Source organism: Spermophilus citellus, assembly GCF_964194105.1.
Source record: "Spermophilus citellus genome assembly, chromosome: 11".
Lineage (NCBI taxonomy): Eukaryota > Metazoa > Chordata > Mammalia > Rodentia > Sciuridae > Spermophilus > Spermophilus citellus.
Window position 1 is genome coordinate 103,051,768 of NC_138192.1, and position 22,216 is coordinate 103,073,983.

The 22,216-nt window shown below is 40.0% G+C and overlaps 1 protein-coding gene across 1 annotated transcript in view; it reads left to right on the forward strand.

The window, feature by feature from the left end:
• The window catches only part of CDK15 (cyclin dependent kinase 15), a 100,726-nt gene that overhangs the window by 18,306 nt on the left and 60,204 nt on the right, over positions 1 to 22,216 (forward strand). The window contains exons 5-8 of the mRNA XM_081261587.1: positions 2,197 to 2,291; positions 3,251 to 3,313; positions 12,786 to 12,909; positions 14,556 to 14,676. Of these exons, the coding sequence (XP_081117713.1) occupies positions 2,197 to 2,291; positions 3,251 to 3,313; positions 12,786 to 12,909; positions 14,556 to 14,676 (403 nt within the window). The remainder of the gene's footprint in view (positions 1 to 2,196; positions 2,292 to 3,250; positions 3,314 to 12,785; positions 12,910 to 14,555; positions 14,677 to 22,216) is intronic.

Here is a 22,216-nt window from a genome sequence, read left to right on the forward strand (position 1 = left end):
ACTTTTCACTAGGAGTGGCTGCATGGAGACTTGGGTTGAGATACTCTCCAGAGATACTCAGATAGAAAGTGACAGGGCCAGGATTCATGTAGGGCTTCTGGCTCCACAGACAGTTCTCCCTTAAGACACTCAATAAATATTCTTGATAAATTAAGTGCTTACTCTTGGCTGAGTGTTGTAATAGGTGGTGTGGCAGGGCATCCAAAAGACAGAGAAAGTCATCTCTCTATTCCCATGTAGTCTTTGGTCTGGAACTTGAGAAATGAAACAGATGCCTGTGGAACTTGCTGATTACATTTATAAAACAGTGCATTTGTAAAAGCAAAATACTGAATTTAGTCCAAAAGGACTTTGGGAGCAAAAAGTATAAATTAGAGCATAATAGGATTTTGAACTCCTTTGGTGGTAAGAGGGTCCCAGTTCCAACCAACTTAATAAAGAAGGAAATGCACTAGCCCACAGATCTGATAATTAAAGGTTTGCAGGGTACAAACAGTGATGGTGGGAAGCCACGAATCTCCATCACTCAACATTGGTTTTCTCTGCCTTAGTTTTATTCCTAGGCCTGTTGTCACCAGGTGTTGGTAATTTGGTACCAGCAACTCCTGGCTAAATCCCACAATTCATTTCTCATGGTAGAAAAGAAAGCACCTCTTTCCTGATGGTACCACCAAAGTAGGGCTCTCCCAGGCCTGGGTTTTGTGCCAGTGTCTGAACCAATCATCCATCACTGGGGCTGATCTCTGGTTGGGTCGTATGCCCACATTGAATGGAAGTGAAGTCAGCCACAACAGAAGGGCATTGACTAAGTCAGAAGAGGGTTGAAACAGAAAAACAGAGGTGTCCCCATTAGAAGGGAGAATGGCTGTCAGAAGGGCTGTAATAAGGATTCATTATAACTGGATAAGATTCATGCAGGAAATAACTTTGTTCCCCAATTTGAGTACTTAAGTTTGTTTGCTTGTTTTTAATCTTAGGGAATTCTATACTAGGAGGGAGTTGGTGCAAGAGATTTGTGAGATGCAGGTGTACCCTACAGAACTTTTATACTTAATATTTCTTTTCTTTCCTCCTTCTCTCTCTCCTCAATGATGGGGGTTGAACCCAGGGTCTCACACATGCTAGGCAAGTGCTCTACCACTGAGCTGCATCCCAACCCTCTTTTAAGTCTTTTTTTTTAAAAAAAATATTTATTTATTTTTTAGGTGTAGATGGACACAACACAATGCCTTTATTTTTATGTGGTGCTGATAGTCGAACCTGGGTCCCGCCCGTGCTAGGCGAGTGCTCTACCGATGAGCCACAATCCCAGCCCTCTTTTAAATCTTAAAGACACTATTTCTTCATTCAGGAATGCCCTGAGCTGAGACTTATCATCTCTTTATGGTGGCTTTTCTGGTTTTTGCTCTCCTGAAGACAGGGTCTTCCTATCTCTAGAGCCCTCAATGATAGCCTTTCAACTCTGTTCCCAGCCACTCCTGGCCTTTGTGATTACTTCTCCCTTTTAAAGGGCTGCCTTTAGCCATCTAAGAGCAACCTGTGATTGAAGAGGCAAGAAACAGTCATCAGCCCTTCCCCTCTCTTCCCCTGACTTCCCAAGTTGGCTCTCTTTTCAAGTTTGCATTTTTTGTCTTTCCACAGTGGTATGCAACATTCCCTAAGAAAGCCTTTCCACTCTCTAATATGCCTCAACAAATCTTCGCCCTATGCTTCCCAGTTATAATCACCTCCACTGACCCTGTTGACCACTAGCAGGACTTTGCATTTTGGAAACGGTCCTACGTTGCAAAGTCCTGCTCTAGAAGGCAGACAATCTATTTCCTGCTCTCCCAGTGGCCTTTATCTCTCCAGGCCCCTACTCCTATTGCTGTGGAGCGGGGATGATGAGATTCCCAGAGGAGAGCATTCACAAAGTGCTCTGAGTGCTTTGATGAAATTGATGAGGTAAACAGAAACAGATTTTGCAACCATTCTAGCCTGTAAGAATGATAAGTTGTATATATGCAGTGATTTTACCATTTAAAAAATAATGGACTTTGTCATTTTAAGTATTCTTTCCAGAGAGATTTATTTCTTGCTGTAAGAAAACAGAATGCTTGATTTCAAACGTTTAAAAAAATAAATACGGCTTGATAGCTTTTAAAACAGCACTTTCGTTATCAGTGATTGATTTAATATTTTGTTTAATCTTTCTAGCTTCTCTCCTGAAGGGCTTGAAACATGCCAATATTGTGCTTCTGCATGACATAATTCACACCAAAGAGACCCTGACATTCGTTTTTGAATACATGGTGAGTTCTCCAGCATTTTACAACACATGAAGGAGAGGCCTGGTGCTTGTATAATGAATCTGTTAATATTTTATGGCATGGTAAAACTTTCATTACAATGTGGAAGGGAGCATGGAAATTTCCATTATATTGTGATTTGTGAAGCCTTAATGTTCCTGTATCCATCTTTAGTCCAGCTTCTTTGTCCACTCTTTTTATTTTTATTTTTTTGATACTAGGGATTGAGCCCAGGGTTGCTGTACCACTGAGCCACACCCTAGCCCTTTTTATTTTTAATTTTGAGACAGGGTCTCTCTAAATTTCTAAATCTGGCCTCAAACTTGCAATCCTCTTGCCTTAGCCTCCCAAGTTGCTGTGATTTCAGGGATGTGCCACCACACTTGGCTTCCTTGTCCACTATTTTTGCTGTCTCTTTTCCTGTCTCCACCAACAATAAACTAGGACTTTGAATTTGCCTTCTACATAAAATTTTGCCCTTTAAAAACAACCTAGTTGAGCAGAACCCAACATTTATTTCATTGATAACCAAGATATGTCACAAATATTTTAAAATTATATGTAAGCTTATTAAAGAACAACTCATTTTGTACTTTTAAAAGAAAAAAAGATTCAAATGAGCAGAAAGAAATCACAAGGCGCATGTATTTGACTTGCCTCCAAGGATCCTTGGAGGGTGAAAAATTCCTGTGTTGTGTTCAGTCCAGTCATTCATAATGAGCATCCCCATTTGTGCCAAGAAACAGGCTTCCTTCTACAAGCCGCCTGTTAGAAAGACACATTGTGTTTGACCTTAACAGTGTAGTCTCAGAAAACCTGGTTATAGTCCTTTAACATCTTGGTCTCAAAATCCTTAACTTCGTCATTCGTCCTTCATGGACAGGTCTGTGGTCTGCTTTAGGACAACATCCCAGCACCCCTGACTTCACTCTTGTCTTCTCTTCCTCTGCTGCTCCATTCAGCACACAGACCTGGCCCAGTATATGTCTCAGCATCCAGGAGGGCTTCATCCTCACAACGTCAGGGTGAGTACTGCAAAGGTCAGGCTTTCCTGTCCACAGCAGATTTTTTTTTTTTTTTTTTTGTCCTGGGGATTAAACTCAGGGGCACTCACCACTGAGCTACATCCCCAGCCCTATTTTGTATTTTATTTAGAGCCAGGGTCTCACTGAGTTACTTAGCGCCTCACCTTTGCTGAGGCTGGCTTTGAACTCACAATCCTCCTGCCTCAGCTTCCCAAGCCACTGGGTTACAGGCATGCACCACCATAGTCCAGCTACAACAGAAGAATTTTGAAACAGATTTACATCACATAGCCAAGTACCATGACACCAAATAAGAGATGGTCCTCACTGATATTTTAGAGAAACATCAAATAAATAAATAAATAAATAGTTGTCCCTTGAGAACTGGAGCAATATCTAGCTATTTTCTGGGTAACATAACCCTGTCAGTCATCAACATCATACCAAGGTGTCTTCAGAAATATAAACTAATTTAAGAGGATTATATTAAAAGAAAAGAAATGAAAGTAGGTCTTCATAAAATAAATGCCTTTTTCATGGGAGACTACTGTGGCCCATGATAAAATTTGCATTGCTTGTTCTAGTGGATCCTATTATACATATGGGACTAAATTCCATTTTCTCAGTCATTAGAAAAGAAATAATAGTAAATGCTTAACTAGCAGTAATTCTACATTATAAATTTTAGAAGTCATTTATATTTCATACTTTCTACTCCCGAAGGGTTTATTGGCATTAATTAATTGATCGACTCTTAGAATAACCATATGAGATTTGTATAGGATATATTTATTCATTGAACTAATATTTATGTATTAATTTATTCATTCACTCAAGAAATACTGAGTACTCAGTGTTATATTAAGTTCTATAGTTTCAGTAACAAGTTGTGTTTCTTATTTTCAATGAGCCTAAAGTGAAATAAGATACATGAACTCAACTAGGCAGTTTGAAGTGCAGTGCTAAGAACTATGTACACGTTAACTAAGAATATTATGGGAATACATGGCGAGTGGACCTAACCCAGTCTTGGGTCTGGTAGGGAAGATTGAGGACAAGACCTGTAGAGTGGGGGGAAAAAAATTAACATAACTATGGATGATGAGATAAGGAACTAACCAGGGAAACCAAGAAGGAATGTCTAGTCTGTTGAGGACTCTGCTACGGATGAAGTCCATTAACTCATCTGTATGACGATGGGATTTATTTTTTTTATATCAGTGTTTAGCAATTTGAATGGAGGACAATTGGAGAAAGTAAACATTTGGACTGATCCAGAGTTAGTTTTGCCAGACCCGTGAAAAGAAAAGCCAGGTAAGCAAGAGGAGATAAGGAGATTGCTAAAGTGATGGTCAGCAGCTTCTAGACAGTGTCTAACATGAAGATAGGAAGTGAAGCTAAGCAGTTGCTCAGTAGAGGATGGAAGGGCCAAGGAACTGGAGTGTTGATTAAACAGAAGACCAGGCAGAAGAAAGATAACGGAGAAGACAGATTTTCAGGTCTGAGTGACTTACATAACCAGACACTGTCCAAAATGACGACAATGAAAAAAAGATACAGAGGGCATGATTCCTGACCTTCAGGACCTTGCACCTAAAAACAGCAGATAAGATATATACACTGGTGTTACCGTGGGACATTTGTGAATTATGCCAACTAAGAAATGAGACCTGGTACTATAGACTTGCAAAGAAGACTTCCGGAAAAGTTTCAGGCTTTAAAAAATGCACTGCATTTGAAGAGGCTGGAATAGCACAAGATGGTCCTGGGGGAGGGAATGCTTTCAGAAAAGGCACAGAGTGGGAAGTCAAGGATGTGCTTAAGGAAGAGGGACCCTGAGTTCTGCCCTGTTAGGGCTAGAAGCACTACAGTGTTTTTCAGTCTACAGGTTCTTACCAATGAGAGGGTCATAAAATCAATTTGGTGATTAGCAACCAGCATTTTTAAAACAAAATAAAATGAATGAGAAGAGAATAGAAAACATTAGAATGCATTTCACTTAAAGCAAGTATTATTTTGTGCACCTTTTGTTCTGGTTGTAACCATACTTATATTTGTGTATGGAGATAAATGCTGGATGTGTATGTATTTTTTACTGTGGATTGCAGTCAACAAAGTTTCAAGGCACAGGGCTGGTCTGACTTCCTTATTTTGCATACAAGGTATCCAGAATTTGAGAGGACCACTATATTGCCTGAGTTCATGGAACCAGACTTACTGTTACTAAAAGTGATACCTGGTTAAGATTCTTTTCTACAAGTGCCATACTGCATTTTTGGTTTTGTTGGCCTGAAATACAGAGAATATTAGTGAAACAGGGTACACAGTCTAGGGAAATAGATTAGGTGGCTGAGAGCCTTATTTTCTGAGAGGAATGGACTTTATTCCTTAGTATAGTCAATTCAGGAGTTTGAGTTCAGAGAGAATGGCACAATCAGAAGGAAATGTTTAGGACTGTGATTTGTGGGATGGATAAAAGGGAAACAGAGGCTAGAGTCAGAGATTCCAGTTAGGAGTGATCTAGGATATGGTCTAGTCTAGCACTTCTCAAACTCTATTGGCAGACAAGTTACCAGGGGATCTGATTCAGTATGTCTAAAGTTAAGCCTGAGTTTCTGCATTTCTGACATAATCCAAAGTGATACAGATGCTGCTGGTGGAGGACCAAACATTGGGTGACATGGATATAGGTAAAAAGTTATAAAGGTCTAAATTATGGTAGTGATGTTAAGAATGGAAAGAAATGTGAAAAACAATAATAAAGAAGAGTTTACTTTGGACTTGAGGGCCAACTGGGCACAAGGAAGAAGAGGATGGGGCTGTTCAAAATCATTTTGAACTTGATTGACAAGGAGAATTATAGCTTTATTAATAGATATAGGAGAAGTTGGTTTGGGGAGGGAGACGAGTCCTGTGGAGACATGTCCAGTTGAGATGGGATACCCAAAGGGAATGAGCAGCAGGCAATTGAGGAGGATCTTGGTACTCAGAAGGGAGCTGTGAGCTGGAGATGTAGATCTGATGGTAGTTAACTCATAAATTTTGGAGTAAAAGACAGGAGAGTAGGCCAGACATGGTGGCGCATGCCTGTAATCCCAGCGGGTCAGGAGGCTGAGACAGGAGGATCGCGGGTTCAAAGCCAGCCTCAGCAACAGTGAGGCACTAAGCAATTCAGTGAGACCCTATCTCTAAATAAAATCAAATAGGGCTGGGGATGTGGCTTAGTGGTCAAGTGCCCCTGAGTTCAATCTCCAGTACAAAAAAAAAAAATAGGAGAGTAGATAACCAAAAGTGCACCAAGAGAAGAGGATTGAGGATGGAACTTTCAGTTTAAGGATGAGAAGAGGGACAGGATAGCAAGTGACAAAAGGGAGAAGCTTTCAGGAATGTACAGCACCCTGAGAAATACTTTGTCATGGAGGTCAAAGGAAGAGCTTATTTCAAGAGGGGCATAGTGGAGAGTATCACCAACACAAGAAATACAGTTAAAAAATCATCCTCTTGGGAGTTGGGGCTGCAGTTGTTTGAGGGGATGTGACATTAGTGGTCAGGGGACTGAGAGAAACTACTAATGTTCCTGTGGAACTGCATTTGAATTTTATAAAAATGTAATGGATAGAGAGGAGAAAACCTATAGTGGCGGTGAAGACCCTGATGCCATCTATGTCACATTGAAATCTTCTGATGGTCATGAATATGTTGTAAAAAGAGAACGTACACTAAAATAGCCCAAGTCAGTCTGCCAGAAATGAAACCATTGAGGTCAGTTTTAGAGAGATCCTTCACATGTACTATCAAAGGTGTACACAGCTCCACTGAGATTCCTGAATTCCCAATTGCACCTGAAATTGCACTGGAACTGCTGATGGCTGGAACTTCCTAGATGTTAAAATAAAATAAATCATAATAAAAAAATCATCCTCTTGGCTTCAAGGGCTTTGTAGATCTGTGAGGGATACACTAATAAGCAGAGGAACTTATTGGGGGTATATGGAGGCAAAAAGGAAAAAGTAATCAATCAAAGCGGGTGGGAGTGGGGATGATTTCCCCAGAATGGAGGCAGCAGTTAAAATGTCAGAATGCCAGAGAAGGCATGGAACAGCCCCGAGACCAAAGCTAATTCAGTAAAGTAGGCAGACTTTGGGATGGGTAAAGATGAGACTCGGGAGATAATGAGTAGGAGCCAGAGCATAAAGACCCGGTCTGTATCATTCTGTGCCCTATGAGGACCCATTAAATGGTTTTAAACAAGAAAGGAGTAAACTCAGATATTCTTTTTGTAAAGCTCATGATGATAACAGGTGTGGTGATTGAAAGGAGGGAAATACTCTTAAAAAATATTGTATTATCCAGACCCAACATCCTCCTTGATTTATCCTACCTGCCCCGCCCCCAACTCCCACTCACACAGTATGTAGGCTTCTCTTCCTCTGCTCATTCCCTAAGTGCTGGTGTCTACCTTGACCGTGAGGGTAATCAGCACAACGGTGGTGCCATGTGAGGTGATGGTGGAGGGAAGTGGCTCCATATGCGATCAGCTACCTAGCCAGCATTGACAGGAAGAGGAAGCGTTGGCAAGAACTGTTCTGGCTTTGAGTATTAAGGGGGATGGTGGTGCCATTTGCTGAGATAAAGGAATAGGAAGACAATGGATATTGAAGGTACAGTGCATGATGTTCGGACCTGCTGAGTGAGGAGATGATGGGATGTCCAGGTGAACATCAGGCCATGTGAGTCTAAAGGCCAGGAAAGAGATCAGAGTTGGAGATAAAGGTTTCAAATAAAGGTTTCAAAGAATATGGGTGTTCCCTGAAGTCCTGTCAATGGGTAAGGTGGTGAAGGGAACTTATTAAAAGAACAGCCAGAAAGGCAGGAGGAAAATGAGGAGATTGGGGAACCAGGAAGAGAGAGAGTATTATAAACGAAAACATGGTCAACAATGCCAAACGCTGCAGAGATAAGAAATGAGAGGAATCTATTGGATTTCATGGCAAAAGGCATTGGTGATCATGGCCTTTTGTAGAAAACCTCTTTCTAGGCCTCACCGTCAAAGCCTTTTTATGAATTTCACATTTCAAAAGACAGTTTCATGTGATGGTGAGATCCAGCATGTGACCATGGAGTCCGTGGCCACAGTAGACCCGAGAAGCAGATCGGGGGTGCTGGGGAGATTGACTAGACTCACTCTCCTGAGCACTGATGTCCTGAGGCAACAGCTGTGATCCAGATGCCCATGTCTGCAGTGTGATAGACAGGGAACAGGAGTTGACGAGATGACAGTGAAGACAGAGTAGAGGAAGACTAGCTGAATGCATGAAAATCTAAGAGATACTTAAAATTAAGGGTAGAGAAGTAATGCTTCTGTTGTTTGTTTGTTTGTTATTGAGGTACTGGGGGTGGAACTCAGGGTCCCTCTACCACTGAATTATATTTGTAGTTCTTTTTAAAATTTTATTTTGAGAGTGGGTCTTGCTAAGTTGACCAGGCTGACCTGGAATATAGCAATCTTCCTGCCTCAGCCTCCCAAGTAGCTGGAATTACAGGTGAATGCCACCATACCTAGAAAAAGTAATGGTTTTGAAGTGATATTGGGAAGGGAGAGGTAGCGTATCCTACCTTTCGTGATCAAAATTATGAGGAAGTTGTAGAAAAACTAGCATATAAACAAGAAAAGAAAAATTCCATAATAAATCTAAAAAATGAAAAGTAAAGAAAAACTAGCATCTACTAGAGAATAGTGTAAGGAAGCAATGAACTCACTTCTCATTGAAGGAAAGGAGGCAGAAAAAAAAATTCATTAGAGCTTAGCCTTTGGAGTGTTTGAAACCAGGATTGAGGAGTAAAGAGTAAAGAATGAAATGGTTCGGGAAAAAAAAGAGCAACAGACACTGGGTTCAGTGATAGGAAAAGCAGAGCCACATGGACATGAGGTTATGGGAGAGAAGGCAATAGTTAGAGACTTACATATTGAAAAGTGACCAAGAAAAAAACAGGGTGGAATCCTAGTGAGGTTTAACTTTGTGTTAGTCAGCTTTGTATCACTGTAACAAAGCACCTGGGACAATCAATTCAGAGGAGGAAAGATGTTTGGCTCAGGGTTTCAGTCCATGGTCACTTGCCTCTGGTTTTGTTTTTTTTTTTTTTTTTTTTTTTTTTTTTGGTGGTTGTTGTTGTTTTGGTCAGGGAGCCTGTGGTAATGCAGAACATCATGGTGGGAGAATGTGGTGGAAGAGGCTGCTCACCTCATTGAGACAGGGAAAAGAGAGAGAAAGAGAGATCTAGAACAAAATATACCCTTCCAGGTCATGCCCCCAGTGACACACTTCCTCCAACTAGGCCCCACCTCCTACAGTTTCCACTACCTCCCAGTAGTCCATTCAATTATGAGCCCATCCAATTAATCCATTAATCCACGGATGAGATCAGAGCCGTTGTAATCCAATCACTTCCCCAAAGCCCCACCTCTGAACATCGCTGCATTAGGGACTAGCCTTCAATACATGAAGCTTTGGGCCACTCTCCATGTCAAAACCTGATATCTGCTGGGCACCGTGGTGCATTCCTGTAATCCCAGAGGCTGGAGAGGCTGAGGCAGGAGGATTGTGGGTTCAAAGCCAGCCTCAGCAACAGCAAGGTGCTAAGCAACTCAGTGAGACCCTGTCTCTAAATGAAATAAAAAATAGAGCTGGGGATGTGGCTCAGTGGCCGAATGCCCCTGAGTTCAATCCCTGGTACTTCCCACCCCACAAAAAATAACATTGTTTTTTAGATTTCTAATATGAGTCCTAGGGATCCCTGGTAAGTGGCAGGAGGCAGGCTTCCCTGCACATAGCAGGCTAAATGACTCAATTCTGTTTTTGAGGGACTCTAGCCCAGATGGCACTAGCCCAGTGGAATTATTTTGTTCCCCTCAAACCTTATTGTATTGGAAACAGGTCTAACCCGTGGGGTATGGGAAGTCTCTTTGGAAAGAGTCGCCCACGGTCTGGCTTGACTTTGAGAAAACCCCATAGGATTTGGTGATAGCAATGATGGAGTAATTGTTGAAGGAAGAATCCAGGTTGTGAGGGATGAAAGAGTGAGTGGGTGGTGAGCTTAGTCAGCACACACTGCAGTTTTAAGAATTGTGGCTACAAAATACTATACCTTGATGCTGCAGGGCTTTGCCATTTACAATGCTTAGAGGTACCTGAAGAGGCAGAGAAGCAAGGCACTGAGCAGCAAGAAGGTAGGAGGTGGGTGTGACTAATTAGTGAGACCTGTCTACACTTGGGACATGAAAGGCATTTCAAGCTGACCCACCAAGAAGCTGTATCTCTGACTCAGCCAGCTGACTCTTTCCTTCTTGTCATGTTTTAATTTCCTGTCTTTTCTCAGGATGGTATAGTGGAGTCAGGCAGTCCTGAATTTGAGTCTGTGCCTTGCCTTGTGTCTTTCTAGACTCTTCCTAGACATTTTTTTTTCTTCCTGGCACTGGAGGAATTCAGCATACTCTTCCACTGAGCTACATCTCCAGTCCTTGTTATTTTTAAATTTTGAGACAGGGTCTTGCTAGGATGGCTTCAAACTTTCAATCCTCCTGCCTCAGCCTCCCCAGTGGCTGGGATAACAGGCATACACCCACTGTGCCCTGCTCTAGACATATTTTTAAAGTTTCCTGAGTCCTGGTTTTCTTATCTGAAAACTGAGGACAAGTTATCTTCCAAAGGCTGGAACGCTCTCTGGCCACCATATTCCTATCTACTGTCTCTCACCTGTCTTCATCTCCCTCTTTCCTTCATCCCTTCTCATTGAAAGAGCATACTATGATACCTTATCTTTTGCCTAAAATTTCAAATTGCTTCTTTTTATTGTCTTGGCTATGAAAATTTCTATTTATACCAATTGGAAGTTTTGAATGTTAGCATAGGAATTTTGTGCTTTGGTAGCTTATTGGTGAATGGTAAATTGAATAGTGTATGTGTCTGAGGTACCAGAAACATAAAGTGTTGGAAAGACTCATAGGAACAGTGAACATTTGAAGAAAGAGTCATATAAAAAAAAAAATTGGAGGGTGGTAGTGCTGGGGGCCTCATACATGCTAGATGAGTGCTTTAGAACTAAGCTACATTCTCAGCCCAAGAAATTTCTAACTTTTTTTTTCTCAGTATTAGGTATGAACCCAGGGCCTTAAACATGCCAGGCAAATGCTCTACCACAGACCCATATCCCCAGATATCTATATATAGAGAGATTCAGATACACTGGCATATAAGTTTGCCTGTCTCCTGCTTTGGTGGGACCATGCTGCTCATTAACTTGGCTCCAATGTCTCCATGTCATTGTTAGGTTAGCCCTGCTCCTAGTAGCTCTGAAGTTCCTAGTTTTCAAATTGCCATGAGAAAAGTGGATTTATCCACACACCTCTGCAGATGCCATTTTGCCTCTGTTCCCAGGAATGCTGGGCCTGGCCTTTTCTTTTCTAAACTGTCAGAACATGTTCCCACTTGGCAGAGATCTTTGTAAACACTGATGTCGGTGTTTGGATTCTCATTGCCAGTGGCACTGGAAAATAGCAAGAGACACATTAGTTTTTCCTTGTAAGCTTTTACATCGATGGGAATTTAGTAATGTCTTTGGTTTCTGTGCTTCACAATCACAAGGGAAAAAAAATTTTTTTTTTCAGTGCTGAAGATGAAACCCTAGGGCTTCGTGCATGCTAGGCAAGCACTCTATCACTGAGCTGCACCCCTGGCCTCCATGTGAAACATTTTAAAATTGTGGCCTGGAATGAATTTTTGCTTTTTCCACCAGTACCACCACTCTTTCTCCTTTCTTCTCCCTACTATTGATTCCTTATTTTCTTTTGATTTTTTTTTGGAGGGGGGTTCATTTCACTTGGTCTCTCTTCCTTCCTAATCTATACTGTGTATTTCTCTTGTTTTTAGCTTTGAATTTAAGACTTTAAAATTAAGTTTAAAAAGATAATGATTCCTTTCTTTCCTAACACCATCGAAGGATCTATCCCCCAGCCAGGTCTCTTTGCATTGTGTTTCAAAGAGGGTTTCATATCAGAATCTAGAAAACTTTCATAATTGTAAACTTTAGAATATCATTTCCAGGTCAACTTTGATCTTATATGCCAAATTCATTGGTGGGGGGAATATTATATCTTTCACATCTAAATCAATAGCTAGTGTTCCAAGGGAAACTTCAAAGTTTGGCTTTATATTTTTAAGGAAGGGTAATTCCTGCAGTGTCAAAGAAATGAGATGTCAGGAGAAGCCAGAATCCCTTTGTTTAGGATGTGGTCTAGTTACTAGATTTTCTTTGTCCTTTTTTCCTCCCTCTGAATAAATGTAAAGTCTTTTTTTTTCTCTCTCTCTCAAGAGACACTTCCACTATATTCTTTCAGATGCCTGTTTTTGATTTAGAGGAGAAGTCAACACATAGTGGCTCAAATGTCCTTAGGTTTGGTGTTCATTCCTTCCAGCTTTTCATGTTTCAACTTTTGCGGGGCCTGGCGTACATCCACCACCAACACGTCCTTCACAGGGACCTGAAACCTCAGAACTTGCTCATCAGTCACCTGGGAGAGCTCAAACTGGCTGATTTCGGTAAGTCGCCCCTCAGGTCTCTTTCTGGGCTGTGAACAATGATGCTTTTGTGTGTATGGACTATCCTGGCCTTTGAAAACTTGGGGGCTGGGAAGGAGATGCCCAGTGAGGATATCGGATAACTACCATCCAGGAAGTGTGAGGCAAAAGAGAGAGTGGAGATCAACAGCTTCCTAGGATTCCGTCAAGCCCAAATCTAGTCAGATGCCTCAAAACTTAGGCATCTTCTACACCCTTGCTGCCATTTTTTAATATAGTGGCATTGGCAGAGTAGACTCTACTCATTAGGTTTCCCTACATCTGAGTGGATATTACAAATTCTGTTAGAATAGATCAAGGTTATCCCAGGATAAAGAGGTTACCTCCAGACTACAGCACAGACTCTTGCAGGAATGGACACTTTTTCCTGCTCACCTAAGTATCTGCAGAAGTGTGACTGTGTTCCCATCAAAGTGACAGATTTCCTCTGAGTATCACTATTATCTTTCCATTTTAGCATTTATCACAGTTCATAATTATATTCACATACCAATGCATGCACACACACATACAGGTACACACGAATACACACACATGCCCATACATGAATGTACATACACATAGCTTTTTCTCCTCCACTAGAGCATAAGCATTATGAGGGCAGCTAGGATTAGATTTGCTTATCATTTTATCCCTACTGCCCTGTACCACACTAGGTACTCAATAAATGCTTGTTGACAAACTGATTCCATGAGAGTGGAGGAGCCACTCTTCTCTGTTTGACAAATGTCAAATGGTAGTGCTGAAGCTGCAGGACTTTATTATGAGGTAGTAGCATTCATCTTGACATATAAGCATTTAACAGAAATTCATTTACCACTTCTCTACAACAGTGAACTCCTCTTTTAAGTTTTTTTTCCCGATTACAAATCATATAATTATGTGAAATAAGCAGCTGACAAAAATACTGTCATTTTGTAGAATAGTGCTTGAGAGAAAATTATCTCAGGTCCTAATAAATGAAATAATTTGGATCATCAGTCCCTATCATTTACCTATGAAACTGGGGGTTCTTGCAAAAATCGAGGGTAGACATATTAGTCCTAAACACAGTTAGTTTGGTTGCTGTTGCAGAGACCACAAATTATAGAGGTGTAGCATGCTAGAAGCTAAGAGTCCTAACCACACAGTCAAGCTTGTATGGTGGCCCCTGGTGTCTCCGCTGAGGCTTCTTGTGTCCTTAGCCCCACCATTCCCATGACATTTTCTCAGTTGTGTATTTCAAGGTGTTTGCCACTTCAGGCTCATCACAGCTCAGAGAAAGAGAAAAAGGAGACAGAACACTTCACTCCTCCATGAGGACATGACTCAGAAGCTCACACATCATCTCTGCTCACATCATATGGGCAAGAACTTGGTCACCTGACCACAATTAGCTACCAGGAATTCCATACCTAGCTACAAAGCAGTCAAGCTTTGGGAAATCCTCTTGGTGAGAATCAAGGGTGAAGAGAGTTGAGTGCTTCTATTAAAATCCCCCAAAGTTTGTGTGTTATTTTTTAAATTCTGTTTACTCTGCCATTCACACACTCTCCCAGTAGAGTGAATCATTGTGTCTCCCAGAAGGGTCACCACAGTGAGTTCCATGATTTTCCTCCTTTCGGCAGGTCTTGCTCGGGCCAAGTCCATTCCTAGCCAGACATACTCTTCAGAAGTTGTGACCCTCTGGTACCGGCCTCCTGACGCTTTGCTGGGAGCCACTGAATACTCCTCTGAGCTGGACATATGGTAAGAGCTGATGCCAAGAAATTGAAGAAAATGTGAGTCACCCAACCATGAGGGTTGCTTGATCATCTATAATACATGTCAAGTAATGATTTAATAAGGACAGTCACTAACGTTTATATAGAGAGACCTTAGGTGTTTCGAATGCACTATCTCATTTGATTTTTGCCATCAGTCTATGAGTTTTTATGGTAAAGAAACTGCTATCCAGAGAGGTCTTGCCCAAGGGATCTTCTGCATTTTACACTCCTTCTACCACTCCCCTCCTCCTGGCTCCTCATTTCAGTCTTTTGCCTTTTCTCCTTAACACCTTGTCCTCAGAAAAACACATATAAACCCCCCAAAGAGACAGATACAAACACACATAACTGCACCCACACACTCTCATGTGCCCAAACATAGGGCACAGTCTGGTGGGAAAGGCATGAAGACTAAGACCAGGAGACCTGATATTCATACCAATTCTGTTTCTTTCTTTTTTGAGGGTGCCCAGGGGCACTTAACCAATGAGCCAGATACCCAGCCCTTTTTTATATTTGATTTAAAGACAGGATCTCACTGAATTGCTTAACACCTCGCTAAGTTGCTGAGACTGGCTTTGAACTTGCAATCTTCCTTCTTCAGCCTCCTAAGTTGCTTGAGATTAGAGGCATGTGCCACCATACCCAGCTTTATTTCTAATCAATTAATCTTGATTCTAATATTTTGAAAAAGTCATATATCTTTCTTTTGTGTGTTTCTTCATTTTAAAAATGAGGGCCATAAGCTCTCCCCACCAGGGGCTAAATGGAACTGTAGTGCAAGTATGAGGACAGATAGATAGATGCTATAAGTAGAACCACATTGTTAGGGTGACTCTTGGGTCAAGGGAGTATGTGGAGAGAATGGGACCTCAGTGGTGTTATTTACTCTGGGTGTTGTTCTTGGAGGTAGCCCATCATTTGAGGGCCACAGTTACACAGTCAACTCTTCGAAGGTGATAAAATGCACAGACCTCTTTCAAGAGGCTTTAGAAAAAGGGTTTCTATAAACACAGGCTTTGTTTTTAAAAATCAATATTTTTTTAAAATTAAACAGTGCACTAAAAGGCTGATGTAAGCTTTTAGATTTCCCAACAAATTGAAAAAGTTTGCAGAAAATTTCCTCCAGTTTATCTAGAGTCATGGATTTTTGATATCTGGTCCCATTTCTAGAAATATCACCTGATAGTCAAACCCCTCTGAAACTGTCAGCTTACCCTGCTCTGCACTGTCACTTCAAAGGCCTTCAACAGGCTCAGGCATGCTCAGCTCATAATGATGTCTTCCTGTTGTGTTTCACAGAATGAAACTTCTACCCATCAATTTTAAACTCGCTCTTATTAGAGAATATTTAAAACACTCAAACATATGGAGAACACATATGTAGATCAGTGATTCTTAACCAGGAGCAATTTTGCTCCCCAAGGAACACTTTCCAATGCCTGGAGACATTTTTTTGTTGTTGTTGTCAAGGTTGTGTGTATGGGGTGCAGTGGGGTGGGTTGCCACTAGCATCTAGTAGGTAGAAAGACCAGGGATACTGCTAAATATACTACAATGCATAAGATAGCTCCCCACAGCAAAGATTTATCCAGCCCTGATTGACAATGGTGTAAAGATTGAAAAAGCTGATACAGATTAAGAAGCATAATAAAGTGAACTGCATGAACCTACTACCCTGTATAACAGCTAGAACTTAATATTACCATATTGACTTGTGTACCTTTTCCATCAACTGACTGCTCCACTGAATCGGTGTCCTCCTGAATTTTGTTTTATTTTATTTTTTGATCCTATTCCCTTACCCTAAAACTTTTAAAAATAGTATCTTACCTGGGCATAGTGGCACATGCTTGTAATCCCAGCATCTCGGGAGGCTGAGGCAGGAGGAGGATCATGATGTTCATAGCCAGCCTCAGCAATTTAGCAAGTCCCTAAGCAGTTTAATGAAACCCTGTCTCTAAATAAAATATTTTTTAAAAAGGCAGAGGATGTGGCTCTGTGGCAAAGTGCCTCTGGGTTCAATTCCTAGTACCAAATAATAATAATAATAATAAAAATAGTACCTTCACATTTTATTTGTATTCTTAAAAATTTTTATTTTATTTTACCTGCTTTTGAGCTTTTATAAAAATGGGATTACATTGTTTAGTCTTCTGTATCTTGCTCTTGTTCTCATGCAATGTTTCTAGAATTCATCCACATTGATTTATGTAGCTACACTTTATTTCCTGTTGTTGAACATTTTATTTACTTTGATTTTGTTTTGTTCCTGCTATTTTGAAAAGAATTGGTGTTTATTTTTAAGGGTTTTTCTAAGATACTTTTTTTTTTTTAATATTTATTTATTATTATTATTTTTTAGTTCTCGGCGGACACAACATCTTTGTTGGTATGTGGTGCTGAGGATCGAACCCGGGCCGCACGCATGCCAGGCGAGCGTGCTACCGCTTGAGCCACATCCCCAGCCCCCTTTCTAAGATACTTATCTAGGGATAAATGTGCCATCTCCCAGGGGATGTAAATGTTCAATTTTATAAAACAGTGCTTCATTGTTTTCATAAGTGGTTATAATAGTTGATATCCCAGCAGTGGATTGTAGCCTCTGATTCATATCTGTACCACTTTGCAATAGCAGAATTCTTAATTCTTGGGGTTCAATTCTTAGCACTGCATATAAACAAACAAACAAACAAACAAATAAATAAATAAAAGTCCATCAACAACTAAAAAAAATTTTTTTAATTCTTAGTTCTTGTTCATCAAGTGTACAGAATGTTTTCATGTTGTGATGTAAATCTGCTTGTCCTTAATCAATAAGAGGTTGGGCATCTTTTCATGGATGATTTGCCATTATGTTTCTTTTCTGTGATTTACTTATTCCTGTCTTTTGTTCATTTGCTGTTGGTCTCTCTGGTTCCCTCTCTTCCTTTGTTGATTAACAGTAGTTCTTCATGTATTCTGGATTTTAATCTTTTATCAGTTACGTGTCTAACAAGTAGCCTTTCCTAGTTCAGGGCTTGTGTTTTCATATCTTAATGTTATTCTTTTGGATAAAGTTTTTAATTTTAATATTGATGACCTTTTGTTTATCCATTTTAATTTCATATTTCAAAAGTCCTTCCTTCCTTCCTTCCTTCCCTTAGGTGAGGATGATATTACCTAATAGATGCTTTTAAAGATTGAACAGTTGTGTACGTGTGTGTATGTGTGTGTGTGCACACATGCACACCACTTGGGATTTGCACAGGATAGGCAAGCACTCTATCAGTGAGCTATATTTCCAGCCCTTTTAAAAAAAATTTTATTTTATTTTGAGATAGGGTCTCACTAAGTTGCCCAGGTTGGTCTTGAGTTTGCGTTTTTTCCTGTCTCAATCTCTTGAGTAGCTGGGATTACAGGATTGAAACACAATGCTCCATCAAAGGTTATAAAGTTTTTTCTTTGCACTTTCAATCTTTGGTGCATTGACTTTTGTGTATGCTAACCAAATTGTCTCACTCACTTCTTCAGTGACGTGCCATGCCAAATCTCTCATATATCAAGTTTCCATAAATGTATAAGTCTGTTTCTGGGTTCTCTATTATAGTCCACTGGGGTCAATTTATCTGTCCTAACTTCTATAGCATTATAATAATAATTGATAGTTTGTAGGACAAGTTTTCTCACCCACTTCAACTCTTCCTTCAAGAGTATCTTGATTATCACAAATCTAGAATCCCATATCTAAAATCCCAACTACTCAGGTGGCTGAGGCTAGAGGATTGCAGATTGGAGCCCAGCTGGTCAACATAGCAAAAACCCCATCTTAAAAAAAAAAAAAAAGTTCTGATGATTTTTTGTATAAAGTTTAGATTCAATACTTCAAATTTCATAAAAATTCCTAATATGATTTTCACTGGGATTATGTGGAATTTATAGACTACTTTGAGATTAACACTCATGATATTGCCTTCCAGTTTTTGAACATTATATATCTCTCCATCTGTTAGTTATTCTTTAGTGACTTTTGGCAAAGTTTTTTTTTTAATTTATTTTATTTATTTATTTTTTTAATTGGATGTTCACAACATTACAAAGCTCATGACAAATCATATTTCATAGATTAGAATCAATTGGGTTATGAACTCCCATTTTTACCCCAAATACAAATTGCAGAATTACATCGGTTACACATCACATTTTTACATACTGCCATATTAGTGACTGTTGTATTCTGCTACCTTTCCTATCCTCTAATATCCCCCCCCCCTTTCCCTCCCATCTTCTCTCTCTACCCCATCTATTGAAATTCATTTCCCTCCATGTTTGTTATCCCATTCCCCTCGTAAACTTTTATATATTATTTTGTATAACAATGAGGGTCTCCCTCCATTTCCATGTGATTTCCCTTTTTTTTCTCCCTTTCCCTCCTGCCTCATGTCTCTGTTTAATGCTAATCTTTTCTTCCTGCTCAGCCTCCCTGTTCTGCTCTTAGTTGCTCTCATTATATCAAAGAAGACATTTGGTATTTGTTTTTTAGGGACTGGCTAGCTTCACTAAGCATAATCTGCTCTAGTGCCATCCATTTCCCTGCAAATTCCGTGATTTTGTCATTTTTTAGTGCTGCGTAATACTCCATGGTATATAAATGCCACATTTTTTTTATCCATTCATCTATTGAAGGGCATCTGGGTTGATTCCACAGTCTAGCAATTGTGAATTGTGCTGCTATGAACATCGATGTGGCAGTATCCCTGTAGTGTGCTCTTTTAAGGTCTTCAGGAAATAGTCCGAGTAGGGCAATAGCTGGGTCAAATGGTGGTTCCATTCCCAGCTTTCCCAGGAATCTCCATACTGCTTTCCAAATTGGCCGCACCCGTTTGCAGTCCCACCAGCAGTGTACAAGAGTACCCTTTTCCCCACATCCTCGCCAGCACTTGTTGTTGTTTGACTTCATCATGGCTGCCAATCTTACTGGGGTGAGGTGGTATCTTAGGGTGGTTTTGATTTGTATTTCCTTGACTGCTAGAGATGGTGAGCATTTTTTCATGTACTTGTTGATTGTTTGTATGTCCTCCTCTGTGAAATGTTTGTTCATGTCCTTGGCCCATTTGTTGATTGGGTTGTTTGTTTTCTTATTGTCTAATTTTTTGAGTTCTTTGTATACTCTGGATATTAGGGCTCTATCTGAAGTGTGAGGAGTAAAAATTTGTTCCCAGGATGTAGGCTCCCTATTTACCTCTCTTATTGTTTCTCTTGCTGAGAAAAAACTTGTCAGTTTAAGAAAGTCCCATTTGTTGATTCTTGTTATTAACTCTTATGCTATGGGTGTCCTATTAAGGAATTTTGAGCCTGTCCCCACAATCTGTAGATCGGAGCCAACTTTTTCTTCTATCAGACGGAGAGTCTCTGATTTGATATCTAGCTCCTTTATCCACTTTGAGTTCACTTTTGTGCGTGGTGAGAGGAGGGGATTTAGTTTCATTTTGTTGCATATGGATTTCCAGTTCTCCCAACACCATTTGTTGAAGATGCTATCCTTTCTCCATTGCATGTTTTTAGCTCCTTTATCAAATATAAGATAGTTGTAGCTTTGTGGATTAGTCTCTGTGTCCTCTATTCTGTACCATTGGTCCACCCGCCTGTTCTGGTACCAGTACCATGCTGTTTTTATTACTATTGCTCTGTAATATAGTTTGAAGTCTGGTATCGCTATACCACCTGATTCACCCTTCCTGCTTAGAATTGTTTTTGCTATTCTGGGTCTTTTATTTTTCCATATGAATTTCATGATTGCTTTATCTATTTCTACAAGAAATGCCATTGGGATTTTGATTGGCATTGCATTGAACCTATAGAGAACTTTTGGTAATATCGCCATTTTGATGATGTTAGTTCTGAGACTTTTGGCAAAGTTTTATAATTTTCTTTTAATCTAAGTTCTTACATATCTAAAATAAAGGTTCTTAGCCAGATATAAGAGTACAACATCTGAGGGAGTCTGAGGCAGAAGGAGCCCAAGTTCCAGGCCAGTTGGGTAATTCAGCAAGACTCTGACTCAAAACAAATTAAAAAGTACTGGGGAAGTAGATCAGTGGTAGAGTAGTATGGGGCCCTGGATTCAGCACTATAAGAAGAAAAACAAGTAGAAGTTCTTGTAAGCCTATTTTATGGTTTCTTTTGTTTCTTATATATGGTGTGTTTTCCCCCCTCTGTGTTTAGTTGTTTTTGACAGTGATGTTAATTTGCTTTGGAATTTTATTTGTGGGATTTCTTTGAGGTCTTAAATGAGGTGAGTCCTTCAGAGAGGGTTTGTATTTGATGACACTGGGGATATTTATCAAAATAATACAAATATTTTATTAATTGCATTAATTATTTATTAATGTAGTTTTACCTACATTAATTACCTTTTGATTTCTTTTACCACTATCTACCAAAAAGAACTGTGTCAATTTAGAGGAATAGTTGGGTAGAATATGTAGCCAGGAGCATCTTACAAAGTGATCCAAATGGTTGAGGGTGTGTCAAAAGGACACAGAAGGGCTGGGGATGTATCTCAAGGCTAGACTATTTGCCTAGTATACAAGAAGTCTTGGGTTTGATTCCCATCATTGCCAAAACAAAAAAAAGGACAGGGGAATCTGTTTGAAGAGATTTCAATTGACCAAATCTAGGGAAATTTGGATAATATTAAAGCAAATGATGAGAGTAGAATACATATGTTCACGCTAAAGATAGCTAGCTAGTTAGATGGATAAGAAGGGCGTTGCCTTCCTACAGTAGAATGCCAATTTAAACTGAAGAAGAAATGATGGAGGTGGAAAGTCACTATTTTATAACCAGTATGGGAGTAATTTGTTGAAACAAGAACCATCGGTGCTAAACTAGAAGGGGAAAGTTTGATGAGCAGTAAGATATTTACATGGTCTCAAAGTACCTCTTCTCAAATCACTTAATTACAAAGAAAAACAATAGTGACCTTATTGGAGAGAAATATGGCAGGCAACATCTTACCTAAGTAATGAAAGTTAATATGATAAGACTACTGACATCATGTGCCTCCAAACATTATGCTCTGAGAAGGACGCCCATCATTTGTTTGGTATTCCCGAAAAACATAGCCTGAATCTAAGCACGAGGAAACAGGAGATAAATCCAATTTAAGAATATTCTACAGAAGTAGCCAGCCTGATTGGTACACTCTTTAGAAGGTCAAGCCCCCCCCCCTTTTTTTGGAGGGCCGTGCTAGGTAATGAACCCAGGACTTCATACATGCTAGGGAAGTGCTCTACCACTGAGCTACATACCACCCCCTGGGTCTAGGTTTTGAAAGCAAAGAAAAATGGAGGGACTGTTCCAGATTAAAGGAAACTACAGAGACATGTCAACTAAATGCAATGCACAATGCTAGATTGGATCCTAGGACAAATGGAGCTATAAAGAATATTAGTGGGTTCAAAATGCTAGAAAAACTAGGGTTATCAGGAAAATACCTCAACATCATAAAGGCTATCTATGCTAAGCTCCAGGCCAACATC